This window comes from Littorina saxatilis, linkage group LG9, assembly GCF_037325665.1.
Source record: "Littorina saxatilis isolate snail1 linkage group LG9, US_GU_Lsax_2.0, whole genome shotgun sequence".
Classification (NCBI taxonomy): Eukaryota; Metazoa; Mollusca; class Gastropoda; order Littorinimorpha; family Littorinidae; genus Littorina; species Littorina saxatilis.
The window spans coordinates 12840568-12864318 of record NC_090253.1 but is presented as its reverse complement, the minus strand read 5'-3'; the positions used below and the strand labels follow the sequence as shown (position 1 = coordinate 12864318).

The window sequence follows — 23751 nt, the reverse complement described above, 5'->3', positions numbered from 1 at the left end:
TCTCAGGAATGTATAGAACCTGTTCACCAAGTTTGGTGACGATCGGTCCGTTCATTCTTGAGATCTATATGCGAACACAAACACACAAACACACAAACACATCGACCGAAACCAATACACACCCCTATACCGGGGGTGTAAAAACATTATTGTTCGTGTTTCTGGTACTGGTGAGTACATTTTCACTGTTATCTTGTCTCTTTGTTTGTTTTTTGTCTGTCTGTCTGCTTGTCTGTCTGTCTGTCTGTCTGTCTCTCTGTCCGCACATTCTTGTTTTCGGTCTCATTCATCTTTACTCACTGTGTAATCCCAGTGCCAGGACTTTCCTGGAGAACGACGAAGCCTTGCTGGTCCGCCTGGTCCATAAACTCGTCAGCGTTGGGATAGACTGTGGACCGGAAACAGTTGACCCCCAGCCACTTGAACATGTTGAAGTCACGTGCTGTCAGCGGATAGTCCATGCCTTTACCGCGAATCTGTAAAGGCGGTAGACACAGAGAGTTTGTTGATTTGATACGAGTTGAAAGAAAACGGGAAGAAAGGGAAACCATGAACACTTCGAAACAATTTAACGATATGTATTGAAAAGAAATGAATCAACGACTGTAAAGTGATCATATATATTAATGTAGTGCGACAGACACAAGTAGCGGTTGACCAGTTTCACGTGGTCTTCGATTTTAGTGTTTATTTTGACTTTTATACCGTGTTTCAAGTGCAGTGAAAAAACTTTTTGCATGCAACACATTACAGTGTTCATATGTTATGGTAACAGCAGAGCTGATTCTCCTCCTCCTCGTCCTTCTTCTTCTTACTATCATTATTCTCCTTCTTCTTCTTCTTTTTCTTCTTCTTTTCCTTCATCATCATCATCATCATCATCATCATCATCATCAGCAGCAGCAGCAGCAGCAGCAGCAGCAACAGCAGCATCATCATCATCATCATCATCATCAGCATCATCATCATCATCATCATCATCATCATTATCATCATCATCATCATCATCATCATCACAATCAATATTAGGGACGGGGTGGCCGAGTGGTAACGCACTTGCGCTCGGAATCGAGAGGTTGCGTGTTCGACCCTGGGTCAGGCCGCTATTTTCTCCCCCCTTTCCTAACCTAGGTGGTGGGTTCAAGTGCTAGTCTTTCGGATGAGACAAAAAACCGAGGTCCCTTCGTGTACACTACATTGGGGTGTGCACGTTAAAGATCCCACGATTGACAAAAGGGTCTTTCCTGGCAAAATTGTATAGGCATAGATAAAAATGTCCACCAAAATACCCGTGTGACTTGGAATAATAGGCCGTGAAAAGTAGGATATGCGCCGAAATGGCTGCGATCTGCTGGCCGATGTGAATGCGTGATGTATTGTGTAAAAAAAATTCCATCTCACACGGCATAAATAAATCCCTTGAATAAAAATTGAAAAAGAAAATCCCTGCGCTTAGAACTGTACCCACGGAATACGCGCGATATAAGCCTCATATTGATTGATTGATTGATTGAATATAAACACTACCAATAGCACACACTTCAGAATCCTCGTGCCTGCCCACGCCGTGACAGTAGAAGGGAATGTCGTTGATGAGGAACTGGCTGTCTGTCACCCGCACCGTGCGAATGCCGAACGGCTGGCGGTACACGTCTCCAGACACGTTCACCTGCCCAAAGCAATTAGCATTTGAAGCTAAAGCAATTAGCATTTGAAGCTAAATCAATCAGCATTTAATCTTTTATGTGTACTTTGAAAGGGTCAGATTTTTTTTTCTAACCAAGGTCTACGTGCATTTTGCTCTTGACTAAAATATGACGTAACAAATACAATAAAATAGAATGTATCCACAAACACGTAGGCGGTTTTATCCTTCTGCCTGGTTATTGCGTATGAAACAACCTAGAGCCGACACAGTAAATCGGACCTTCGGTCGCACTAAAAACAAAACAAAACAAAACGACAACAAATGTTTGACCTTGAGAGTGTACATATAACCAGGGTCATCAGGCTTCATGGTCCAAGGCCACCAGAGACGGGCGTCAGGGATGACGATGGTGTCCTGGAGACGGGTGCTAGGCGACGACACCGTGTTACCGTCTCTGTCCTCTATGGTGACCTCTACAGGGCTAACCGCCCCCGATGCTGTTCCGCCCTCCGTTACTGTGTATGTCACAACACCTTGACAGAAACCTCAGAAGTGGTGGTTGTTTGCAGATTGGCAGTTGATGATGAATAAAAAAAGGGCTTTTTTCTTCTTCTTTTTCTGAATACATCACTCTTCTTATTGTTGTTGTCCCTTATGATTGATGAAAATCGGTCATAACTGCTGTTTGCAAGTTTCCATTAGCAATAACCAACTTTCTGTGAATGTCAATGTCGTTATGTAAGGTTCAAAGGCATTATGTATATAATATTATGATTGTCGTTCTTAGAAGAATACGTCAGGCATCCAGTTTGGGTTAAAACTTCTTTGTGTGAAATGTATCAGATCACAAAGATGAACAAAGGTCCAGTCGTCTTGTAAACTAGTGAGTACTACGTTCTATTAATTGTTACTATCGTTGTTTTGGTATTATATTGGCCTTTCGTAGAAATGCATGTGTTGTTATTACCGATGTCCAAACAGTGTGCAAGGGGTACACAGTTCTTTTCTTTTTTTTTCTTCTTTTTTTTTTACACATTTCTTAATTGACACATTGTCTTTACTCTGTTCTGCATCTGTCATTTCTATGGGCATCAATTAGTCATTCCGTTCCCCATCACTGCCAATACCAGCAATGTTCATCTCATATTAATCGTTCTGTTGTCTGTCCACTTCTATGGGCATCAATCAGTCATTCCGTTCCCCATCACTGCCAATACCAGCAATGTTCATCTCATATTAATCGTTCTGTTGTCTGTCCACTTCTATGGGCATCAATCAGTCATTCCGTTCCCCATCACTGCCAATACCAGCAATGTTCATCTCATATTAATCGTTCTGTTGTCTGTCCACTTCTATGGGCATCAATCAGTCATTCCGTTCCCCATCACTGCCAATACCAGCAATGTTCATCTCATATTAATCGTTCTGTTGTCTGTCCATTTCTATGGGCATCAATCAGTCATTCCGTTCCCCATCACTGCCAATACCAGCAATGTTCATCTCATATTAATCGTTCTTTTGTCTGTCCACTTCTATGGGCATCAATCCGTCATTCCGTTCCCCATCACTGCCAATACCAGCAATGTTCATCTCATATTAATCGTTCTTTTGTCTGTTCACTTCAAAGACTATTGGGTCGATGTTCTTGTTAGTGTTTTGTTTTGTCAAAAATTAAACGTTCCATTAACTAGGCCTAGTTATTCTTTTTTTTTTATTCCAAATGTTGGTAGGTTAGCCTTGTATTTCCTTTAAACAGTATTTTATTCGTAAACAGACACATGATAATATAACAACATCATTAAGAAGGAGCACAACAAGTTTAAAACTTATGGTAAGTGCTCACATAAACATTCCTGAAATTTCATGGCGCATTATGATCAATGCGACACATTTTTTGAAGAAAGAGATGAGACCAAAAAAAAAATATATATATATATATATATATATAAAAAAAAATTTACAAAAATAAAAAATTAAAAAAAATTAAAAAAAGAAAAGGAGAAAACCAGCAAGGAAAACTTAGTTTGAATTATCGAACACAATCTGTACTATCGAACACAATAGCCTTGTATTTGTTGTTGTTTTTATTTCAATACCAGCAATGACAAAGAGCATAGCAACGTTTCGTGTAAACAGTCTTACTATTGTCCTCCATTACTGTAGTCACAGCAGTGATATCATCAACTTACAGGGTAGGTTTGGTTAACAAACAAGCATGGCTACGAATACCAGCATATATGGAACTTTTATTCGGAGAGACTGGAACTTTTTTCGGAGAGACCTTCTTCTTACCGTTTTGGCCATGTATGGTGGTCACAACAGTGATGTCATCAACATACACAGTGGGTTTGGTGTACAAGTGAACATGACTACAAATACCGGTAAAGTGAACACTTTCACTTGGAAAGACCTTCTTCTTACCGTTTTGGCCTTGTATCGTGGTCACAACAGTGATGTCATCAACATACACAGTGGGTTTGGTGTACAAGTGAACATGACTACAAATACCGGTAAAGTGAACACTTTCACTTGGAGAGACCTTCTTCTTACCGTTTTGCCCTTGTATCGTGGTCACAATAGTGATGTCATCAACATACACGGTGGGTTTGGTGTACATGTGAACATGGCGATGAATGCCGGCGTAGTTGAAATGATCCATCTGCAGGTTCTGGACAAAATAGCCCTTTGGATACCTGTCAAAGTTTGTTTCTCTCTTTCAGAATTAAGTACTTGTGAATACACCAACAGCAAGATTACTAACAACTACTACATGGCCACGCACGCATACACGCACGCACGCACGCACACACGCACGCACACACGCACTTGATATAAAATTGTTTCGATGCTGGGCATTACATCCACGTCTAGACACTACGTATGATTTCGACAGTCGCCATCGAGGCTTTCCCGAGATTGCAGTCATTCATATCTGCCCTACTGCCTAGATCTACATTTATTGCCAGAGACTGTCTATCTTGTTTTGTGGTTGACCTGAAAGCAAAAGCCACATTTTTCTTTATTCTTCTTTGCAATACACATAGCATATCATAATCTGGCTACAAAGGATCTAGAACTAGCTACTGACCCGATTCGTAGAATAGACTTCGCCGAGGTTTATTATCAATTTTGCTCTAATCAAAAATGCTGAAAAAAGATACACGTTTCCTCTTTATTTTACCAGACAATTGAAAGACAGAATGGTCAAATGATCAAATAAAACTTTAAAAGCAATATCAGAATGTTCAGTGTTTAGACCACACCGTGTAGCGTTACGCTTTCTTACTGACAAAAAGGAAGTGCACTGACTTTCTTGTGTTGGTCTCAAAGTGAATGGTGCCAGGGGGCAGGGTGGTGGGGGTGAGAGTGTTGTTGACGGCCACAGTGACACGGTTGACCATACTGAACGTGACCACTGAGTTGACCTCACTCTCAAACGGCAGGTGACCCCCATCGTGGGACATCAATTGCAGACCGTTCACCCACTGCAAAAACATAGCGGTGAAGTGTATTACATACAGCCACAGTATTAATCTTATGGAATCAGACTATAATAACTGATGATCACACTTAAAGCTGTGTTTCCATATCGCGACGCGGCGGCGGCACGATGGTTGCGGCGAGGCGGCGGCAGCGTCAAAACCGATCGCAACAGTAGTATCAAAGAACGCGTGTTTCCATGTGTGCGACGCGACGGCGGCGCGGCGGCGACGTACCGCGCGACGGTTTGGCGCAGGGAGCAAAAACAATTGCTGCCGCGCGATATTCGCGTCCAAAGTGGGCGTGGTCTAAGTCCTTCCAAGCATTTGAGGACCCCCCACAACCAGGTTTATAGTCTATTTTGACTTTTATTTTCGTCAGATACATGTATTCCCTGAGCTGAACATAGTCTAGAAAAAATGTCTTCAAAGGTTGTCAAAGGCACCGTGTTCGTTCCGCTTTTTGAGCATTTTGTTGAACAAAAGTGGGTTTTTTTCTTACACTTCTCGTCTTTTCAATTTTCTAACCAACATAAGTAGCTTCAAATAAAGTTTCTCTTAATTAAAGTATGGTTGTGTGAGTTTTTGACCGATTTATAAGAAGAAGTCAAGCCAGAAAGAACAAAAGTCCGCCTGCCGCGCCGCTTTTAATGGAAACATGGAAACATGGAAACTCACAGCGAAATTCGCTAGCGGCATCGCGAGTTTATCACCATCGTGCCGCCGCCGCGTCGCTAAATGGAATTCCAATGAGTTTAAGGCCCAAAAGAGCACGGTTGTGGATAATACTTACGCTGCCTAACAATTAGTATCACAATCATACCACATGCAGCCTAGCACTCAAATGATGCTATGGAACGTACTACTATGGCAAACTTATCACTGCAGGAAAATTACCACGACCATTAAGAAACACTTACCACTGTGGTATAGTAGTTAGCACTGCCGATCCTCAGTATAACTCTCTCAGTCTGCCACTCAGGCGGCACGTAGAAGTCACGGTCGTACCACACCCAGCCCACGAAGTCCCGCAGGCTTTTGTCGGTAGTGATGAAGTTGTAGCTTGAGGGCACTGGCATTGGTATCACCTCACCTGTCTGAAAAAGTAAACGTTCACGAATTGTTGGAAGGTATGACAGGAGGTGTGAATGACGCTGAACATTTGATGCACAACATGATGAATGTAGGTACTGTTGAGTTCTACTCTATAATGCGCGCTCTCATGGAATGACGTCCTTATACTGATAAGGCCCGGCGCTCACCTATGTAACTTCAGCAGGACAGACGACGCACTGCAGCTTATCCCAGCCCGCTACACGTTGCGTGAAAGGAAAACAGGCCAAGTACTCGTCATAATCCCTTTCGCAGCATCAATAATATGCAGTGCCTTGTCTGTGCCGCTGAAACTGCGCAGGTATATTCTGCCCTTAATACTCGTTTCCTCTTTTTCTTTCCGTTTCGGTAAAATAAGGTTTATATGTTCATTTATTGATTTGACATTTTCTGAACATCAGAAAGGACGATAATTGCTTGCTTGCTTGCTTGATTGATTGGCGAATGAACACATGGCTGGATAGATTGACAAATAAATCCATGGATGGATGGACTTGCTAACTGAAATATCAAGAGGTTGACCGATCGATTGATTTCATTATCTTCGATAGATTTGAAAGAATTGATGGCTGGATTAAGTGATTTTGTTTTCTTCATTTGAAATAGTTCCATTATGCTTCTGTTTTGCATGTTTGACTCGTTTCAAACTCAGGTGCACAGTATGTGTTTATTTTTTCAGATAAAACAGGGACCAAGTCAGTCATAAAAAGAACATATTCGCACAACTCGTTTAACTGACGTTGTAACCCACTAAAATGAGACAACAAAACAACAAAACAGTTGCCTCTAGGTGTGAAACTAAAAATTTGTTTTTGTTTTTCCAATATTGACTCACAAGGACTACCTGGTCATCCTGAACTCAGGTCAAAAATGAGTTACTTCCCTTCGCGATCTCATTCTATCCCTGACAGGATGCCTTGGTTTTCCTTCTCTGGAGAGGAAATCGAATTTTTACATATTTAGATCTTTTCGTAATGTGTTATGGATATAAGCAGATTCGCGATCGTCGATAATGATTTTTCATGGTGTTGTGTAATTTTTAAATTACAAATGAATTGATATATAAGACAGTTTCAAGAGAGCTATCTTTCGCGGATGTATATACTGTGCAAACAACTCTAAAGTGTCACGTGATAATCAAATTTGGCTTCGGTGCGCGCCGGTGCAGACGATTTTTTCTGTAACCAGTTGAGAGTGATGCAACCATATATCACGGTCTCCTTCCGACAGCAGTCTCAAAATTTCGACTTGTTTTGACCTTAGAACGATGTCTTTATCATAACTGTGAAGAACAAAACGGAGATCACTGCCGAAGTCGGCCAATCTGCAATCATTTTCGTCTCGCGAACACTGATCTCAAATTTAGATCAGTGCTCGCGAAAAACATATGGGAAATAACTCTGTATTCTTGTTTTGATATATTCGCGCATCAGAGAGAAACTGGCGATAGCCGTGGAGCGATGATTATCAAAATGCTACCTGGTGTGAATGGGGGTGGGTGGGTAGATTAGTGACTGAGTGGTTAGCAAAGCTAAGCAAAATATTAGTAAAAACATGAGACATATTCTTCTTGACTTCCATTTCCAGTCACATTGTAAAGGATTCTGACTACATGTATATAACATCTTTGAAATGGACTCCAGTATTTTTCAAGAGTCACAGAAGTCCTTTGTTTTCAAAACACGTGCACGTGTCGCTTAGATGAAGTTAAACATGGGTTCATAGATCAGAGGGTTTGACGAGAGATATCCTCTTAGAGTCAACTGTTTGCACACTCTTCTTGGTGTTCCGACACTCTCACGTGTAGGCATGCGCACGATAAAGATCCCTAGCTCACAACGAAAGTCTCAGAGTTATAAAAAAAAATTCGTTTAAACACACTAGTCGACGCATACAGGAAAGAAAAGAAAAAGATGGTAACACTTTAACATATTGCCGTTACGCGCTATCCCATGGGATATCAACCCCTATTTCTTGGATGAAATTCCCCAAGGTTAATAAGTATATCAAAAACCAAACGCTAAGCCCGTGATGAGTGGTATTTAGATATCCTAAACGACCATGACCTGTCTGTTAGTATGTGAGAGCTAATCAGCGTGTTCTAATTGTTTAGAATTATCTATAGAATGCACGTTAGGTTATCATCGTTATCATTAGTGTTAACTCCGAACAAAAATCAGACCAAGATCACACCTTGCCAATAAAGCGCAATTAAGACGTAGATCAATATAACTATCAAACGAGGGCAACGTAGTATCACCGTGCAATAAAGTTCCTAAAGTAGGTGCGAATATGAATTTACCGATAATCAAACATAAAACTAATATCAATAAACCTATCAACTGTCCTCGTGTACACATTCTAAAACTAGTGCGCAACGGCTTTGACCTAGTTTTGAAATGACCTAATTTTGATTAAAACAATAATGTGTGTCACAGTGTGTGGCTGTGACCGAGGAATCGTCTTTCGTGATCATGGGAAAATATATGAAATGTTTATAATTCCTGGTTTATTTTTCAAGTAATAACAAGTCGCGTAAGGCGAAAATACAACATTTAGTCAAGTAGCTGTCGAACTCACAGAATGAAACTGAACGCAATGCAACGCAGCAAGACCGTATACTCGTAGCATCGTCAGTCCACCGCGCACGGCAAAGGCAGTGAAATTGACAAGAAGAGCGGGGTAGTACTTGCGCTGAGAAGGATAGCACGCTTTTCTGTACCACTCTTCGTTTTAACTTTCTGAGCGTGTTTTTAATCCAAACATATCATATCTATATGTTTTTGGAATCAGGAACCGACTCGGAATAAGATGAAAGTGTTATTAAATTGATTTCGAAAATTTAATTTTGATCATAATTTTTATATTTTTAATTTTCAGAGCTTGTTTTTAATCCAAATATAACATATTTATATGTTTTTGGAATCAGAAAATGATGGAGAATAAGATGAACGTAAATTTGGATCGTTTTATAAAAAATTTTTTTTTTACAATTTTCAGATTTTTAATGACCAAAGTCATTAATTAATTTTTAAGCCACCAAGCTGAAATGCAATACCGAAGTCCGCGCTTCGTCGGAGATTACTTGACCAAAATTTCAACCAATTTGGTTGAAAATTGAGATTGTGACAGTGCCGCCTCAACTTTCACGAAAAGCCGGATATGACGTCATCAAAGACATTTATAAAAAAAAATAAAAAAACCGTCAGAGGATATCATACCCAGAAACTCTCATGAAAAATGTCATAAAGATCGGTCCAGTAGTTTAGTCTGAATCGCTCTACACATACACACAGACAGACAGACACACACACACACACACACACATACACCACGACCCTCGTCTCGATTCCCCCCTCTAGTCTACGTTAAAACATTTAGTCAAAACTTGACTAAATGTAAAAAGAGAGAGAGAGATAACAAGAGAGAGAGAGAGAGAGAGAGAGAGAGAGAGAGAGAGAGAGAGAGAGAGAGAGAGAGAGAGAGAGAGAGAGAGAAAGTAGTTAACGACTCACAGCTGAAAGTGGTTGCTTCCACCATTGCTCAACGAAACTGTGATTCCTGCCGGGAGACTTATCGGCTCTGAAATTCCAAATCCCATCCAAATTCTTCACCACACGACTTTCAGAGTCTCTTGGGTAAAGCATGCCTTTGGATAGAACTCCATAGCTAAGGCAAAAAAACACAAGGAATCGTAGCACCCGACACTTGTCCGCCATGTTGACGAACGGATTCACGTGACCAGCTTGGGGTCATGTGACGTTCATGTATGCAAATTGCAAGATTTCCTTTGCCTCTTCTTTACAGTTAGCTGATATTTTCACGTATTTTGCACTCTTATTCATTATAAGGACATTCATTATTAGGACACAGACACATGATACCCTACTTACGTTACTTTGTAAATGTGTCGTGAACCTTTCTACTCATTGATAACATCATGGAGGACCTCACACTACAGTTTGTTTGTTTGTTTGTTTGTTTGTTTGCTTAACGCCCAGTCCACCACGAAGGGCCATATCAGGGCGGTGCTGCTTTGACATTTAACGTGCGCCACACACAAGACAGAAGTCGCAGCACAGGCTTCATGTCTCACCCAGTCACATTATTCTGACACCGGACCAACCAGTCCTAGCACTAACTACATAATGCCAGACGCCAGGCGGAGCAGCCATTAGATTGTCAATTTTAAAGTCTTAGGTATGACCCGGCCGAGGTTCGAACCCACGACCTTCCGATCACGGGGCGGACGCCTTACCACTAGGCCAACCGTGCCGGTCTCACACTACAGCGCTGGTTACTGTTTTAGTCTCCGTTCTTAGTTAACACATGACCAGTCTGGTTGTAATTCAGGCCATTAACCAAGTATGCTGTGCTAACTTGGTGTTTCTGTCCCCAGAGCTAGTGTCTATTCGGGACATGACGTGGTTATATGCTAGGAACCAAGTACAAACTGATAGGAATGCAAATATCACCATGACAAATAATCTGATCTACTTTCACATCCGAAGGTCTGTCGTTGTTTTTTTGTCACGCTGCTGGTGGTAATGATGATAAGCGGGGGGGGGGGGGGGGGATCGATTCGGGTATTTCAGGACGTTTGACATGTTATTACTTATCTTTTGATAACTAAAACTTGTCATTCGGAATTGAACCAACGCAGTCCATTGGCTTATGCCAAGTCCCAGTGTTGTATTCAAGATCAAATCTGCAATGAATTGACACTCATTACAACATTCGCCGATATGGGATTTTCCCTTCGATACTCAAGTAAAATCAATAAAAGACTGCAATGTGTATCATAAAGGCACACAAATCTGTTTGAAAAACTCACAGACGACAATGGTTTCGTCAAAGCTCTGATTCCTTGTGGAAGAGTTATCGGCTTTAAAATTCCACATTCCGTCCAAAGTCTTCACAGCACGACTTTCTGAGTCTCTTGGATACACACTGTGACAAATGCACAGCAGGAAGCCGAGAAACCTCAGCAGACGACACACGTCAGCCATTTTGATTTTGCTAATCACTCCATCCACAAGCTGTCGTGTGAATGGAAATGAGTGCTTTCCCTTCCATAGACTGCTTGTAGATCGTTCAACCAGGTTATGTATTGTCCATGTGATAAGCGGAGTGGATACATGTACCATATTTGTTATACATCGGCGTAATCTCTACATGTTTATTTGAGGCAGCACTGTATGGATTGATAATGGGTAATATAGTGATTTGTTGGTGCTGATAACATGCTTTCCTTTCCTGTTCATATCAACGTAGGGTCAACAGCGCGCTTTCTCTTGCTATTCGATTTGGTACACCCCTGTCTGAAGAACTTGATCTACACCCGACGGAAAAAATACAAGTTTTGAAATGAATTCTGCTTTCAAACAAACGAAATAGTATTTCTGGACCAATGTAAGGCGTACTTCATTACGCGCGAACGGACGAACATTCACACACATACGCACACACATGCACACTGGCGTTTGAAAGACGTTGTGATAAGTGATTCATCATCTAGCTGGAAAAGCTCATGCAGTACAACGTCTTTGTAAGGATAAAGAAATGTGTATGTAAGGTTGACGTTCTAGGAGTTGGAAGCAATCTACCTTAGTCATGTAGATAACTGCGCTTTCTGTCGCGTAACCCCTCAAATTTGACACCAAACGTTTTCGACCTCTATCGCAGTTGACACCTGTTTCGGTCGGAAAGGTGTAACGTCGGGGGAAAAATAGCCATACAAACTGACATGCACTGCATCGGCCATTGATACATGTCGTTTCTTCTTTGTGTATGTCAAAAATGACTGAATTCTGTGTTTTGGGGTCACATTTTGACGATTGTGAGTTACGGTTTTGTAAGGTAGCCTACCCTTATTTGAGTGGCTGTTCCGTGACCCCTGTGATAAAATAGTATAAATCCGTAAAGCCTTAAGACAAGCGCCTTAATAAGGGCACGTGAAGGTTTGAATTAAATGACACGGGTGTGATTATTTCAGTAGAGGCAATACAAATTTGTTTCTTTGGTGCCGATCTTGGTTTATTTTCCCATTTCTTCCCGTGGCATCGAAAGTAATTCCGCCAATTTCAAACTTTAAAAAAAATCGTAGCAAAGTAACTACTGAGAGTTTTCAAAAATTATAAATGCTCTAACACCATAGGAAGCTAGTATAATTGGAAACAGATAAGTGTCACAGCATTCTGTATGGTGGGTGTTTTAGGGATCTGCATATTATAGGAACTCGAGCGGGTGAAAAGGGTTACAGTAAATTCTCAAAACAAGTAAATTTAGAAAAATCCCTGAACATTTCAGTAAATGTGTACATTTTCTGTTTACTCAGGGATTTTTAAAATATCCTAACATTTTCTAAATTTCCCGAGTTTTGCGTGCCGTTTTTTTGATGAATTTACTGAACAGACAAATCAATTTTGAGTAAATTTGTCAAATTATCTGGATTCAATATGTAACTTTCCTGAATTTTGCATGCTGATTTTTGATGATCTTACCAAAGCTTTCGTAAATTGGACACGTGTAAGCTTACTTGTAACTGTGTCAATATACTAATGCTGCGTCGCTCACAAGAAATAACGGTTTTAGGTGTGACGAAAAAAAGAACAGGGCCTGAGTACGGTGATAAATACAAGACTTATTTTACAACCATTTGAAAAATACATACATCCCCCGTGGCTGCCCGCAGTAACGAAATCGTTTTTCTCGTGTTTTGAACTTGCCAGTGTTACAGCACAGAGCAGAGTCCGTCCCGCACTTTGCTTTGTGTACATCACGTGGCCACCCAAACACCCCGCACAACGCAACATTTTCACGAGAAAAACACGTTTATTTGTTTGCTTTGTCTGTATTACACATTTCTATTTACATTTACCACTGACACACCAAATTGTATACTTTAGTTTGCAAGTGAATCGTTGTCATACAAAATAACGTTATCACGAGACGAACAGAGATCTCAGAGATCGTCTGCTTCTCAACTGTTTCGCGCAAATCGTGTAATATCTATTTTTGCAGAAACCTCCCGAAGAAATGCAATCTCAGCGGCTTCCACCTGCAACCACAGGCGGAAGGTATCGTCCACTGGACTACTACTATCACAGAAAGACTACAAGGTACGAGGGCCCCAAAGGGGGGGTATCATCACGATCACGGGAAGGGAAATTTTCGCTTTCACGATCACAGTTACCTTGATTTTTGTTTTCACGATCACGAACACCAGTGGCAAATCACGGTCACGGTAAAAGTTGCATGTACAGAAAGCACGTGTCAAAGTAAACACAACCACACAGTAATTCGCTCCTCTGGATCTATTGTTTATTCAACACAAAGTGACAACTGTTGCACTTTTTTTATAATTATTTTTTGAATTCTCTTTCATACACACATAGAAATACATATCATGATTTGTAATCAGTAACAAGAATGTTGTTTTCATTGGGTTTTCTCTCTCTCTCTCTCTCTCTCTCTCTCTCTCTCTCTCTCTCTCTCTCTCTCTCTCTCTCTCTCTCTCTCTCTCTCTCTCTCTCTCTCTCTCTCTCTCTCTCTCTCTCTCTCTACACTCATACACATTCAACCCCCACACCCTCACTCACACACATGAATATATACTTGCACAATTTCACATTTCCAGAGCTAAATCTTGTAAACCCATTTTCTCAAAAACTATTGGGTGGATTGAAATTAAAGTACATGTATGTGTGATGGGTTTTTTATTTTCAACTTTGCCGTACAATTTGAGGTACACCATCGCCTGGTTCCATGGCCTTGAATAAAAAACAGGAATGCTACAGGCCAAAAACGGTTTTACCTGAAAGAAGCGCGCAGTACCAGTAGCGAAGCCACAAGCCTGAGCCTGCGAAGCAGGCGAGCCAAGTAGGGGGGTCCGGGGGCATGCCCCCCCGGAACTTTTTTCAAAAAACGGTTAAAATCTGTGCAATCTGGTGCATTCTGGGCATCATTTTAGGGGTTGTAATAGTGTTGTGATCTTGTTAAAAATCCCATTTTAGCCTCCCCCCACCACCATTCAACACACCTCCAAACTGGTGAAAACAACACTACTGTGCGCTGGCTTCATTGAGACCGGCGCCCGGTCGCTTTGCGCGATATTCACACGGATCGTTTTTGCGGAAATTTTTCAACTTCACCGGAAAAAATTTGACTTTACCGGATTTTGAAAACGGCTTTATCGGATTTCCGGCAATTACCGGAAAAGTAGCATGCCTGACAAAATCCCCAACGAAAATGACTTTGATCGTCTTTGACATGAGGATCAAGTGACCCAAACTGGCGCGTCTCCCCGCCATTGTTTCTGAATTTAACCCATTGTTGATATTAAAGTTTACAGGCGCTAAAATAAATCCAAGCTTAATGCAAAGAAGCGACAATTAGAATCTATGCCAAGCGTGTCCACGTTGCTGGGATGAAAAACACATTTCTAGTTTCGGTTTTGGCTAAACGCAGACTCGATCTCGAGCCAGTCGAGGTCACACTGAGCGAGTGACAGCCGGACGTGGCAATGTCGACAATGTCAATGATCTCACTCAAACTCAAAGATCTTGAACAAATTTCAAGATCTTTGCCTACATTCAGAACAGTCATAGAGCAACATAGATCAACATACCTTGGTATTTCGTCTTCAGAAAGACCGACCCGTAGCCTGACCTTTCCACCAAGGAAGGCATTCTCGCCGCCTGCTTTGGTCTGGCTTGAATCCACAAAATATAACAGAAGTTCGATGACAGTACCGCTGCACGCCATTTTTGATCTTCGAATTCGAATTTCACTCAAAACTTTTGCACGAAGCCCTTCCATTGGATGAAGTTTGGTAGACTCTTGCAATTTGCCTTCTGATTGGATCTCTTTTTGTCAGTGTGTAATTGGTTCTTTTAAAGGGAAGCAATCGCTCTCAAAATCATATTTCTGAATGTGTTGTTGCTTCCCTTTCAATCGGGGTTGGCTCCTTACCGAATAGACTAGAGGATCATAGAGTGTAATACAGCTGTGAAAAAATGTACGTTGAAAATAAAATGCTTTGCAATAATGCCCATCACGATCACGAAAACAAATGACGATCACGATCACGAGACTTGATTTTTTTGTCATCACGGATCACGGGCAAAGTCCCATCACGATCACAGAAATGGAAATTTCGGCAATCACGGTCACAGAAAGGTCAAAAAACGCCAATCACGATCACGGTTTTAAACCCTTTGGGGCCCTCAGGTACGTCACTCACCTTCGAGTCTTCTGTGTTCTTGGAGTCGCTTCCTGGGGAAAAATATTGTTCAAGACGGTTTGCCTCTTCCTACAGTCTGTGTAAGGTCAAATAAATACAGTTGAATGATTGTTTGAACGATATGCACCTTTAGTTTTCAGCTTCCGTTCGCTGCAGGTTTTTAACCATCATTTGGACGAATCTTCGTTTGCGAGCCGCTAATATCCACACGGCGTCTAATTATGCATCCGCACCGAATATGCATACCAGCGCTCATGGGTTAATAACAGGATATTCGATGATTATTTTCATTGGTCGACTGAAACGTTTTCCTCATTTTGAATGAAGTGGCAAACGGTTCTTCACTAATACCGAAAGTGAAAACTCCCGTGGGTAGCTTCACTTTGCCGCACAATATTTACATATGTTTTAGACCAATGAGCGCTGCAACATAGTCGTGCTTATTTGGAACTAGATGAATACCCGCTTCGAATATCCGGGTAGCCGGCTTCGCCGGGAAGAAGTAGAGCCGAATACCCGGCTTGAGTGTCGCACCGTACGCCGGCTTCGCCGGGTCCGAACCATGGACCCGCCAAGCTTAGGTCCCACCCAGATTCGTGGAATGGGAACAGCAGGAAAATGATTCAGAGGCCATATTGCCATTCCTGATCATATCATATCGTGTTCCATCATTGTCGACGACGAATGTAACCGAGTGCCGAAACTCCACAATCTCCTTTGGAGGCGAAGTCCACTCAAACAGGTTTGAGAAATTTAGAGCTTATCTCTAAGCCCTTTTTAATCTGTTATGGCTTCTCAGAGGAAGGTCAGAACATACCGACACAGGAAAGCAGCCAGACCACATCACAAATAGAACTCTAGAATCCACAGGTGTTTTCCACACACACACACACACACAAACACACACACACAGACACACACACACACACACACACACACACACACACACACACACACACACACACACACAGAAACCGTATAAATATATAGAGATAGATGACAGTGTATTTTTCGCGTGGCTAAAAATTGATTCGACCTTTGCACTTTTACAGTGAGGACAACTTAATTACGGCTGCATGGAAAGCGTTCTGGACACTACGGTGACCTTCTAAAAATAGTAATGGAACGGGAATATCCGAAGCTGCTTCTCGAAACCATAGGAAGGAAGGGAGGTAAACGCTGAAAACATGGAGAAGATAAGGAAGAGTTATGGTAGTTGATCCCGAAAAAAACACCAAAATCGGTTTGCGCTGCGCGCTGAGAGCACGTATTGAAATATCTCATCGACCAGATTGTGTCCGGGGTGTATCTGAATATGGACACCAAATTTGAAACAGATCCATCGAGAACCTTGGCCGCGCATCGCGATTACACAGACAGACAGATAGATAGACAGACAAGTCGTATATATATATATATGTGAACAGCTCAGATCATGGGTAATTTTAACACCTTCACATTTAAATGCTTATTTTATAGCCATCCATTGAATTGAGAAGAAAACAAAGCATACTAAACTGCTAAGCATGAATCAAACAATAAGAAAATAAAAAGAACCAACAGCATCGTTTTGTATGTGTGGGTAGTAAACACGTTTTATTTACAAAACACGGCGGAAAATGGCGACAAATTTGTTGCACAGCGACAGGTCACTTTCTTCAACCAAGGCCAGTACTTTCATACATGACAAAGGAAAGCAAATATGGCCTGAATAATAAAGTTATAGTGTTCCTTTGCGTGTCTGAGTGATAAACTGTTTTAACCAACTCTCTTCTGAAACGTAATTGCACTCAGCAGATTTGTCTTCCGCTCATAACTTTCGTGTCACACGGTCTTTGCGACAAACAGATAGATCGCATTCTCGCAGAAAATCATTGACAACACAGACCAGTCATTTTTAGCATTGCATTTGGGAAGGGCTACTATTATAGTGTGTTTTAAGAAAGAAAAACATTACAGTATCGGCAGAACACGACCAAATGAGTTTTCGTGTCACAGCGTTATGGGCGTGAGATTGTGTTCTCACACTGTAGCAAAATCATTGACAACACAGACAAGTCAGTTTTAGCATAGACATTGGGAAAGGCTACTATTATAGTGTGTTTTAGGAAAGAAAAACATTATAGTATCAGCAGAACACGACCAAATCATGACAAATGAGTTTGCGTTATGGGCGTTTTTTCACACTGCAGATCATATCTCAAAAACTACGGAGTGGATCTTTATGAAATTTGATATGGATATTTTTGACTGGATTTTCTCATAGAAGGTTTTTCTGTTTATTGATAGGACAGTTTGATGACGTCATATTTTACCGTTTACCAAAAGGTCGAGGCAGCACTTTCACAGTTACAGTTTTTCATCAATTTGATCGAATTTCTTATCACACAATCTCAGATCTAGGCCGGATTATGGGATTGCATTTCAGTTTGGTCACTTAAAGTTTTGTTATTGAAATGTTTGTTCGAAATATGTCATTTTTTCAAATTTTTAAAAACAAATATTTGAAACAAAAAATTTATATTGGTGTATTCCCTATTGCGTCCTGTATCTAAAACTATATAGTTTTGTTGTTTTGTATTGATAATTATGCTTAAAAATGAAGAAAACCGATAAATAACCACTATCTTTATTTATGAAAAAAGACACTTAAAAACAACTTCTATCTATTCCTTACCATTTTCTGATTCCAAATATATATAGTTTCATGGTGTTTGACGTTGAAAATAGGCTAAAACTTAACAAACTCAGATCGTTGAATGGAAATTATACTTCCAAGCTCCGTGCAGCTGACAACATGATAAAAACACGTCATTTCAAGTGTGGAACACGCTCATGACGTCATACTGAAAGGTGATGAATTATGGCTTCACCTTGCGATGTTTCATTTCAAACATGGTAACATTTTTAAATGGGTTTCTTTCTCAGATTTCTGTTTGCCCTCTGTCTGTCTCTCTATGTCTCAGTCTGTCTGACTGATTCAATTAAATGTGTAATTACTTAGTTCTGCAAAAGTCAAACTAAGTAGGATATACCTAATTGATTCAGGTCTCTAAATTCTTATTGTAAAATTGTGAGTTTTATTCAAAACAAATTTAATTGGTGTTTTAAACTCAATAATGGGGCATGCTGTGATGAGTAGAAGAATGTGTGCTTACGAGCAGAAAAAGCCCATCAAAGTCAAGAATCGTGTTTTTCTTTTTCTATTTTCACCTTGTAGCTTCATACAGACACTAAGCAACAGTGTAGTTCCACTTCCAGTGCAATATCTTGTACTTTAATTTTGACCATCTGTGTAACACTTTATTGACCCATGATCTGAGCTGTTCACATATGTATAGATGTGACGTCCTGTACTTCGTCAGTCACACCTATCTCGAAAACTAAGCGTCGCACAGGACCAGAGACGTAATTAAAAGCCGAGACTGTTTCTTTGTGTCGTGTCCAAGATGCCGAAACTGTATCATTATGACGTAAACGGAAAAAGCCATAGAAATACATCATGCATGAATGACGTAAACAGTTTTTCCTCTTCGAAAACAAAATATTGTTGTGTTTACAGCCTAAATTTGCATTCGGAAAGTTGTCAGCGTTCAGCCATGTTTAGACGGTTCTTGCAAGGAGCAGCATAGTAAACTCTGTGGCGGATGTCTGTGCCTGTGTTCAGCGCGAACAGCCATGCTTCAGCGTCAGTGTACCATCAGCCATGTGACCAACAGTGATGTGACTTCGAATTCCACCGAGAATGATGTAAAGTTTTTGCCGGATTTCATTCCATGTCACATTCATGTACAGGCACGTGTTATCTTCGTCACTATTAGCATTCTCATGGTCATCTGCGGCGTTGTGGGTAACTGTCTGTTCTTGAAGATCATCTACAAAACCTTCCGACATAAGAAAACTATTCACATCTTGTACTTGGCTAACATGTCCTTGGTGGATCTGTTGTCCTTGGGTTACTGGTACATGTACTTCGTCTTCGACCTCATCCTCAATCGCCAGCCAGTCGTGAATTATACTCACTGTAAGATTAACGGAGTTTTCATCGTTGCCCTGTTTATCGTGAGTATAACCAAGGCGGAGACGGGCGTTGGGGTGGCGTGAAGTGTGTGCGAGAGAAGGAAGGCGGAGGGGTGTGTGTGTGTGTGGGGGGGGGGGGGGGTATGAGAATGAGATTATTTTTCTTCTTCGTTCATGGGCTATACTCCCACGTTCACTCATGTGTTTGCATGGGGATGGGGATAGAGAAGGAGAAAACAGATACTCTAGCTGGCACCTTTCAAAAAAAAGATAGGTTGGGTGCTGCTAGGGCTCACCATCCTAGATATCAGGGCAGGCTTTTGATATGAGTAAATACCATCCTCCACTTGGACATATACCAAAACTCAACATCTTTGGTTCTCTCTGTGCAGAGGGAGATTTATGTTTATCATTATGAATAGTGAGTGAACGGACACTCATTTCGGTCTGCGAATTTTGCGTATTAGCGAATTCCCACACTGCACAGGAAGCGGTCGGGATGTTGATTAGGCCACACAAAAAATAGGTCTGTTTACGGTAACATAGGCCAAAAAAATAGGGTCGGTAGGTCGGGATTTTTTTTTCTCCAAAAAACCATATTTTTACGTTATTTTATTTTTTTTTCCGAAATGCCAAAAAAAATCTAGGGTCGCGCGAAAAAAAAAGGGTCGGTCGGGTTACCGTAACAGACTATTTTTTTTTTTTGGCCTTAGTTTCATATGGAAACGCCCAGGACAGATCTGAGATGGTGAGCCGAACTGTTTCTACAGGAAGGGCTGAACTGAACTGAACTGAACTGAACTGAACTGAACTTTGTTCAACAAGGATACAGATTTAGAGCTAGTCCTTTTCTTATAATCTGTCCTTGAACACACACACACACACACACACACACACACACACACACACACACACACACACACACACACCTACACACACACACCTACACACACACGCACACGCACACACACACACACACTCACCTACACACACACACAGACTCACCTACACACACACACCTACACACACACACGCACACACACGCACACACACACACACACACACACACACACACACACACAGAGGACTGTAACTTCAAGCCTCTTCTCTTCTTTTCCAGGCTAGCATCTTATTCCTGGTGACCATCACCGTCAACCGCTACCTGCACGTGTGTCACAATCACCTGTACAAGCGCATCTTCACGCTGCCTCGCACTGTGGCTTGGTGCCTCGTCGTTTGGCTGACCAGTCTCTGCATCGCCCTTCTGCCTGTCATAGACGGCTTGGACAGTACTGCATACCACTACAACCCTTCCACCCGATTCTGTTCCTACAACAGGACAGGCTTCACTTATATGAAGGCCATTATAACCGCGTGTACCTTCTTTCCTCTGCTCTTTCTTGCCTATTGCAACGTCGCCATTTTTCACTATTGGAGGCAAGCCAAGAACTCGTTGTCAATCTGGGATAAAACAGAGAAGAATAAAGTGCAGAGAGTATTGGCCAGGTTGGGGAACTGTCGAACAGGGGTAAACATTGACACCCTGGAAAACAAAATCGAGGACATTACCAGACCTCCAGAGACCAAAGAAACACTCGATGTGCGAACTTTTACCGTCACTGAAAGTACTAATTGTACGGACGGAAACGAAGGCACTGGCAATGACTCAACAATCAGAAAGACTTGTGGACATTTACGGGAAAGCGACGACAAAAAGGCAAGCGAAATGACCATTGCCAGTGATGGGGACTGCCTCTCTTCCTCCACCGCAACAGTCGGAACCGAGGAAAATAAAACTCCACATCGCTTAGATTCATACACAGGCAAGGATAGTGAAGACAAAACTGAGAAGAATATCCCCGTGAAACATGTAAGCTTGGAAAATAAAGATAGCCGTGTCGACAACCAGGGCATAGGAACTCCACAGCGATCACAGTCACGCACGTCACAGAAAAGCAAAAAGGACGAACAGTTCAATGTGAAACAAGTCAACTTACAAAGTATCGACGACAAAGGCATTGCTGGATGCCCTGAAGCAGAATGTCAACAGGTGCAAGTGCAAGATGTTGAGAAATCTAAAGACGAGCAGCCTTCAGAATCCCCGGGAGATGTCCAGGTTGGTACACCGTTACCTCCGGCGATGACGAAGCCAACAGAGTCACTACCGACATCATCTTTGCTGTGGTGGCACACACGGCATGATAAGGAGCAAGCTGGGAACCAACCGCCCAAATACAAAAAAAGCACGTCCCGAGAGAAAGCATTCGTGCGTTCCCTCTTTGTCGTCTGCCTTTCGACAATGTTCACCCACATTCCTTACAACGCCACGAGCTTGCTGGGGACCTACTTCTCGCTAAGTCCAGAAATCGTCATCATGGGCAACTTGTTCCTCTACTTACACAACTCCGTCAACTGGATTCTGTACGGCGTTATGAATCCAGTCTTCAGACACGAGTACATTCAGTTCGCACATCGCTTCTTTGGTTGTTGTCATTAAATGACAATCCCGAGGTGTTGCAAGAAGACCCTAGATCCTCTGGATGGTTCTACAATCTTAGTCTGCGTGCTATGATTGTCACATTTAGCATGGAATATTTCGGTGTGTGTGTGTGTGTGTGTGTGTGTGTGTGTGTGTGTGTGTGTGTGCGTTCGTTCGTGCGTGCGTTCAGGCGTGCGTGCGTGTGAATGTGTGTGCATGTGTGTTCGTGTGTGTGTGTGTGTGTGTGTGTGTGTGTGTGTGTGTGTGTGTGTGTGTGTGTGTGTGTGTGTGCAAGGGGAACACACAAAACTGTTCCGTTTTTTTGCGATTTGTTCCGATAACTCTTTATGGAAAATTAAAATAAAAAAACCCGAACAGTTCCTGAAAGACGGAAGTAATCTTTGAGTGGAAGCCGCAACCTAAGGAGAGCAAAGGTGAAACCAGTACGTGTCCACCCACGATCCGCAGCGATAGCAACAACGTGGAACTCTCCACAAGAGAACCTGTGCTGGAGTCTGTTGTCCTGCGGGACATGACGCAAGCGAGCGCAATGGACACGTTTGGTAGCTGCGCGACGGGAGGGGTAACAAGTATGCTTGGCGCAGGGATGGAACTCTTGGTTATTAATTCTTCTCCATTCCTCCCAAAGGAGTGTGAGCCCTATGCTGTGGACAGCCAGGAGCAAGGAGCACTAGACACGGACCGGGAGGATTTGCTAGAGGCTTTAGCAGAGGTGTTCGGTCATGATCACCACCATTTAAAAAAAAAACAACCTTGTAACCATAGCGCATTCACAAACCCCTGCGCCATCGCTGGCGTCACCACCAGTGACATCCAACGTCTCACTCGGCCGCCAGAAAAGCAAACGCAAACTTGCCGTCAAACTTTCCAACGTTTTGGACGTGTGCGACGTCACAGCGCAGCTGCACGAAATCCACGCCAAAGTCAAGGCCAGAGAGATGGCCTTCACCCGTTCCTTGTTCGTCGTCTTTATCTTAGCTGTGTGCACCTACATTCCCTATGAAGTCATCGTCATTGCTGGCTATTTCGTCAGTCTGCCTCCAGAGGTGTCCTTGCTGGGCAACCTGCTCCTGTTCACCAACTCCTGCCTCAACTGGGCTGTCTACGGGGCTATGAACCCAGGGCTCAACTGCGGGTGCAGGCGTTACGTGAAACGGCTTCTGACATGCAGGAGGCGTGGGAAGACAACGGCCAACAGGAAACTTTCATTGGCTTCCGTCGCAGACTGACAGTATATATTGTGTGTGATACGTGGAAATGTGATACTATTTATTTGCATGTATGATACAGGTACAAATGTGATAATTGTAGGCTTATACTAGTGATTACTGTGTGTGATACATGAAATGTGATATGAATGCTGTTTTTATATGTTATACTCTCACTTTCTCCCAAGCGCAAGACAAATTCTTCCATGAAAATTGAAGCCAATAAAATTTGAGTTGAGTTGAGTTGAGTTGAAGTTGCAAACCTTCTGGCGTAAGCGATCGTTTTTACCGCCACCGCTCTCTTCACGCGTTTTCATTTGATTACAACGTCTCTCAGCTTAAAGAGATATGCAACCGATTGACCCCAAACTCGAATTAGCTCATCTTTTGCTAATATTTTGCCTGTGATATTTCATGAGCGGGTTGAAATAAATGTGAAAAAATGTACGGAAATCAACCGGACAGACTTTATGATACAGGCTTTTGAATATAACGACATGCCAAGAATTCTGAGACAGTGAGGTGAACGTGTTTTCACG

General features: G+C 42.0%; 2 protein-coding genes and 1 long non-coding RNA gene across 3 annotated transcripts in view; 1 reads left to right on the top strand and 2 right to left on the bottom strand.

Annotated features, from left to right (window-relative positions):
* LOC138976777 (beta-glucuronidase-like) overlaps positions 1 to 9959 on the bottom strand; it is a 16651-nt gene extending 6692 nt beyond the window's left edge. The window contains exons 1-7 of the mRNA XM_070349667.1: positions 9756 to 9959; positions 6048 to 6224; positions 4958 to 5133; positions 4199 to 4341; positions 1979 to 2181; positions 1541 to 1669; positions 301 to 476 (exon numbers count right to left, since the gene is read on the bottom strand). Of these exons, the coding sequence (XP_070205768.1) occupies positions 301 to 476; positions 1541 to 1669; positions 1979 to 2181; positions 4199 to 4341; positions 4958 to 5133; positions 6048 to 6224; positions 9756 to 9959 (1208 nt within the window). The remainder of the gene's footprint in view (positions 1 to 300; positions 477 to 1540; positions 1670 to 1978; positions 2182 to 4198; positions 4342 to 4957; positions 5134 to 6047; positions 6225 to 9755) is intronic.
* The window catches only part of LOC138975310 (uncharacterized), a 243064-nt gene that overhangs the window by 152833 nt on the left and 66480 nt on the right, over positions 1 to 23751 (top strand). The gene's annotated exons all lie outside the window — the stretch shown is intronic.
* LOC138975301 (uncharacterized) overlaps positions 1 to 23751 on the bottom strand; it is a 136777-nt gene that overhangs the window by 88483 nt on the left and 24543 nt on the right. The gene's annotated exons all lie outside the window — the stretch shown is intronic.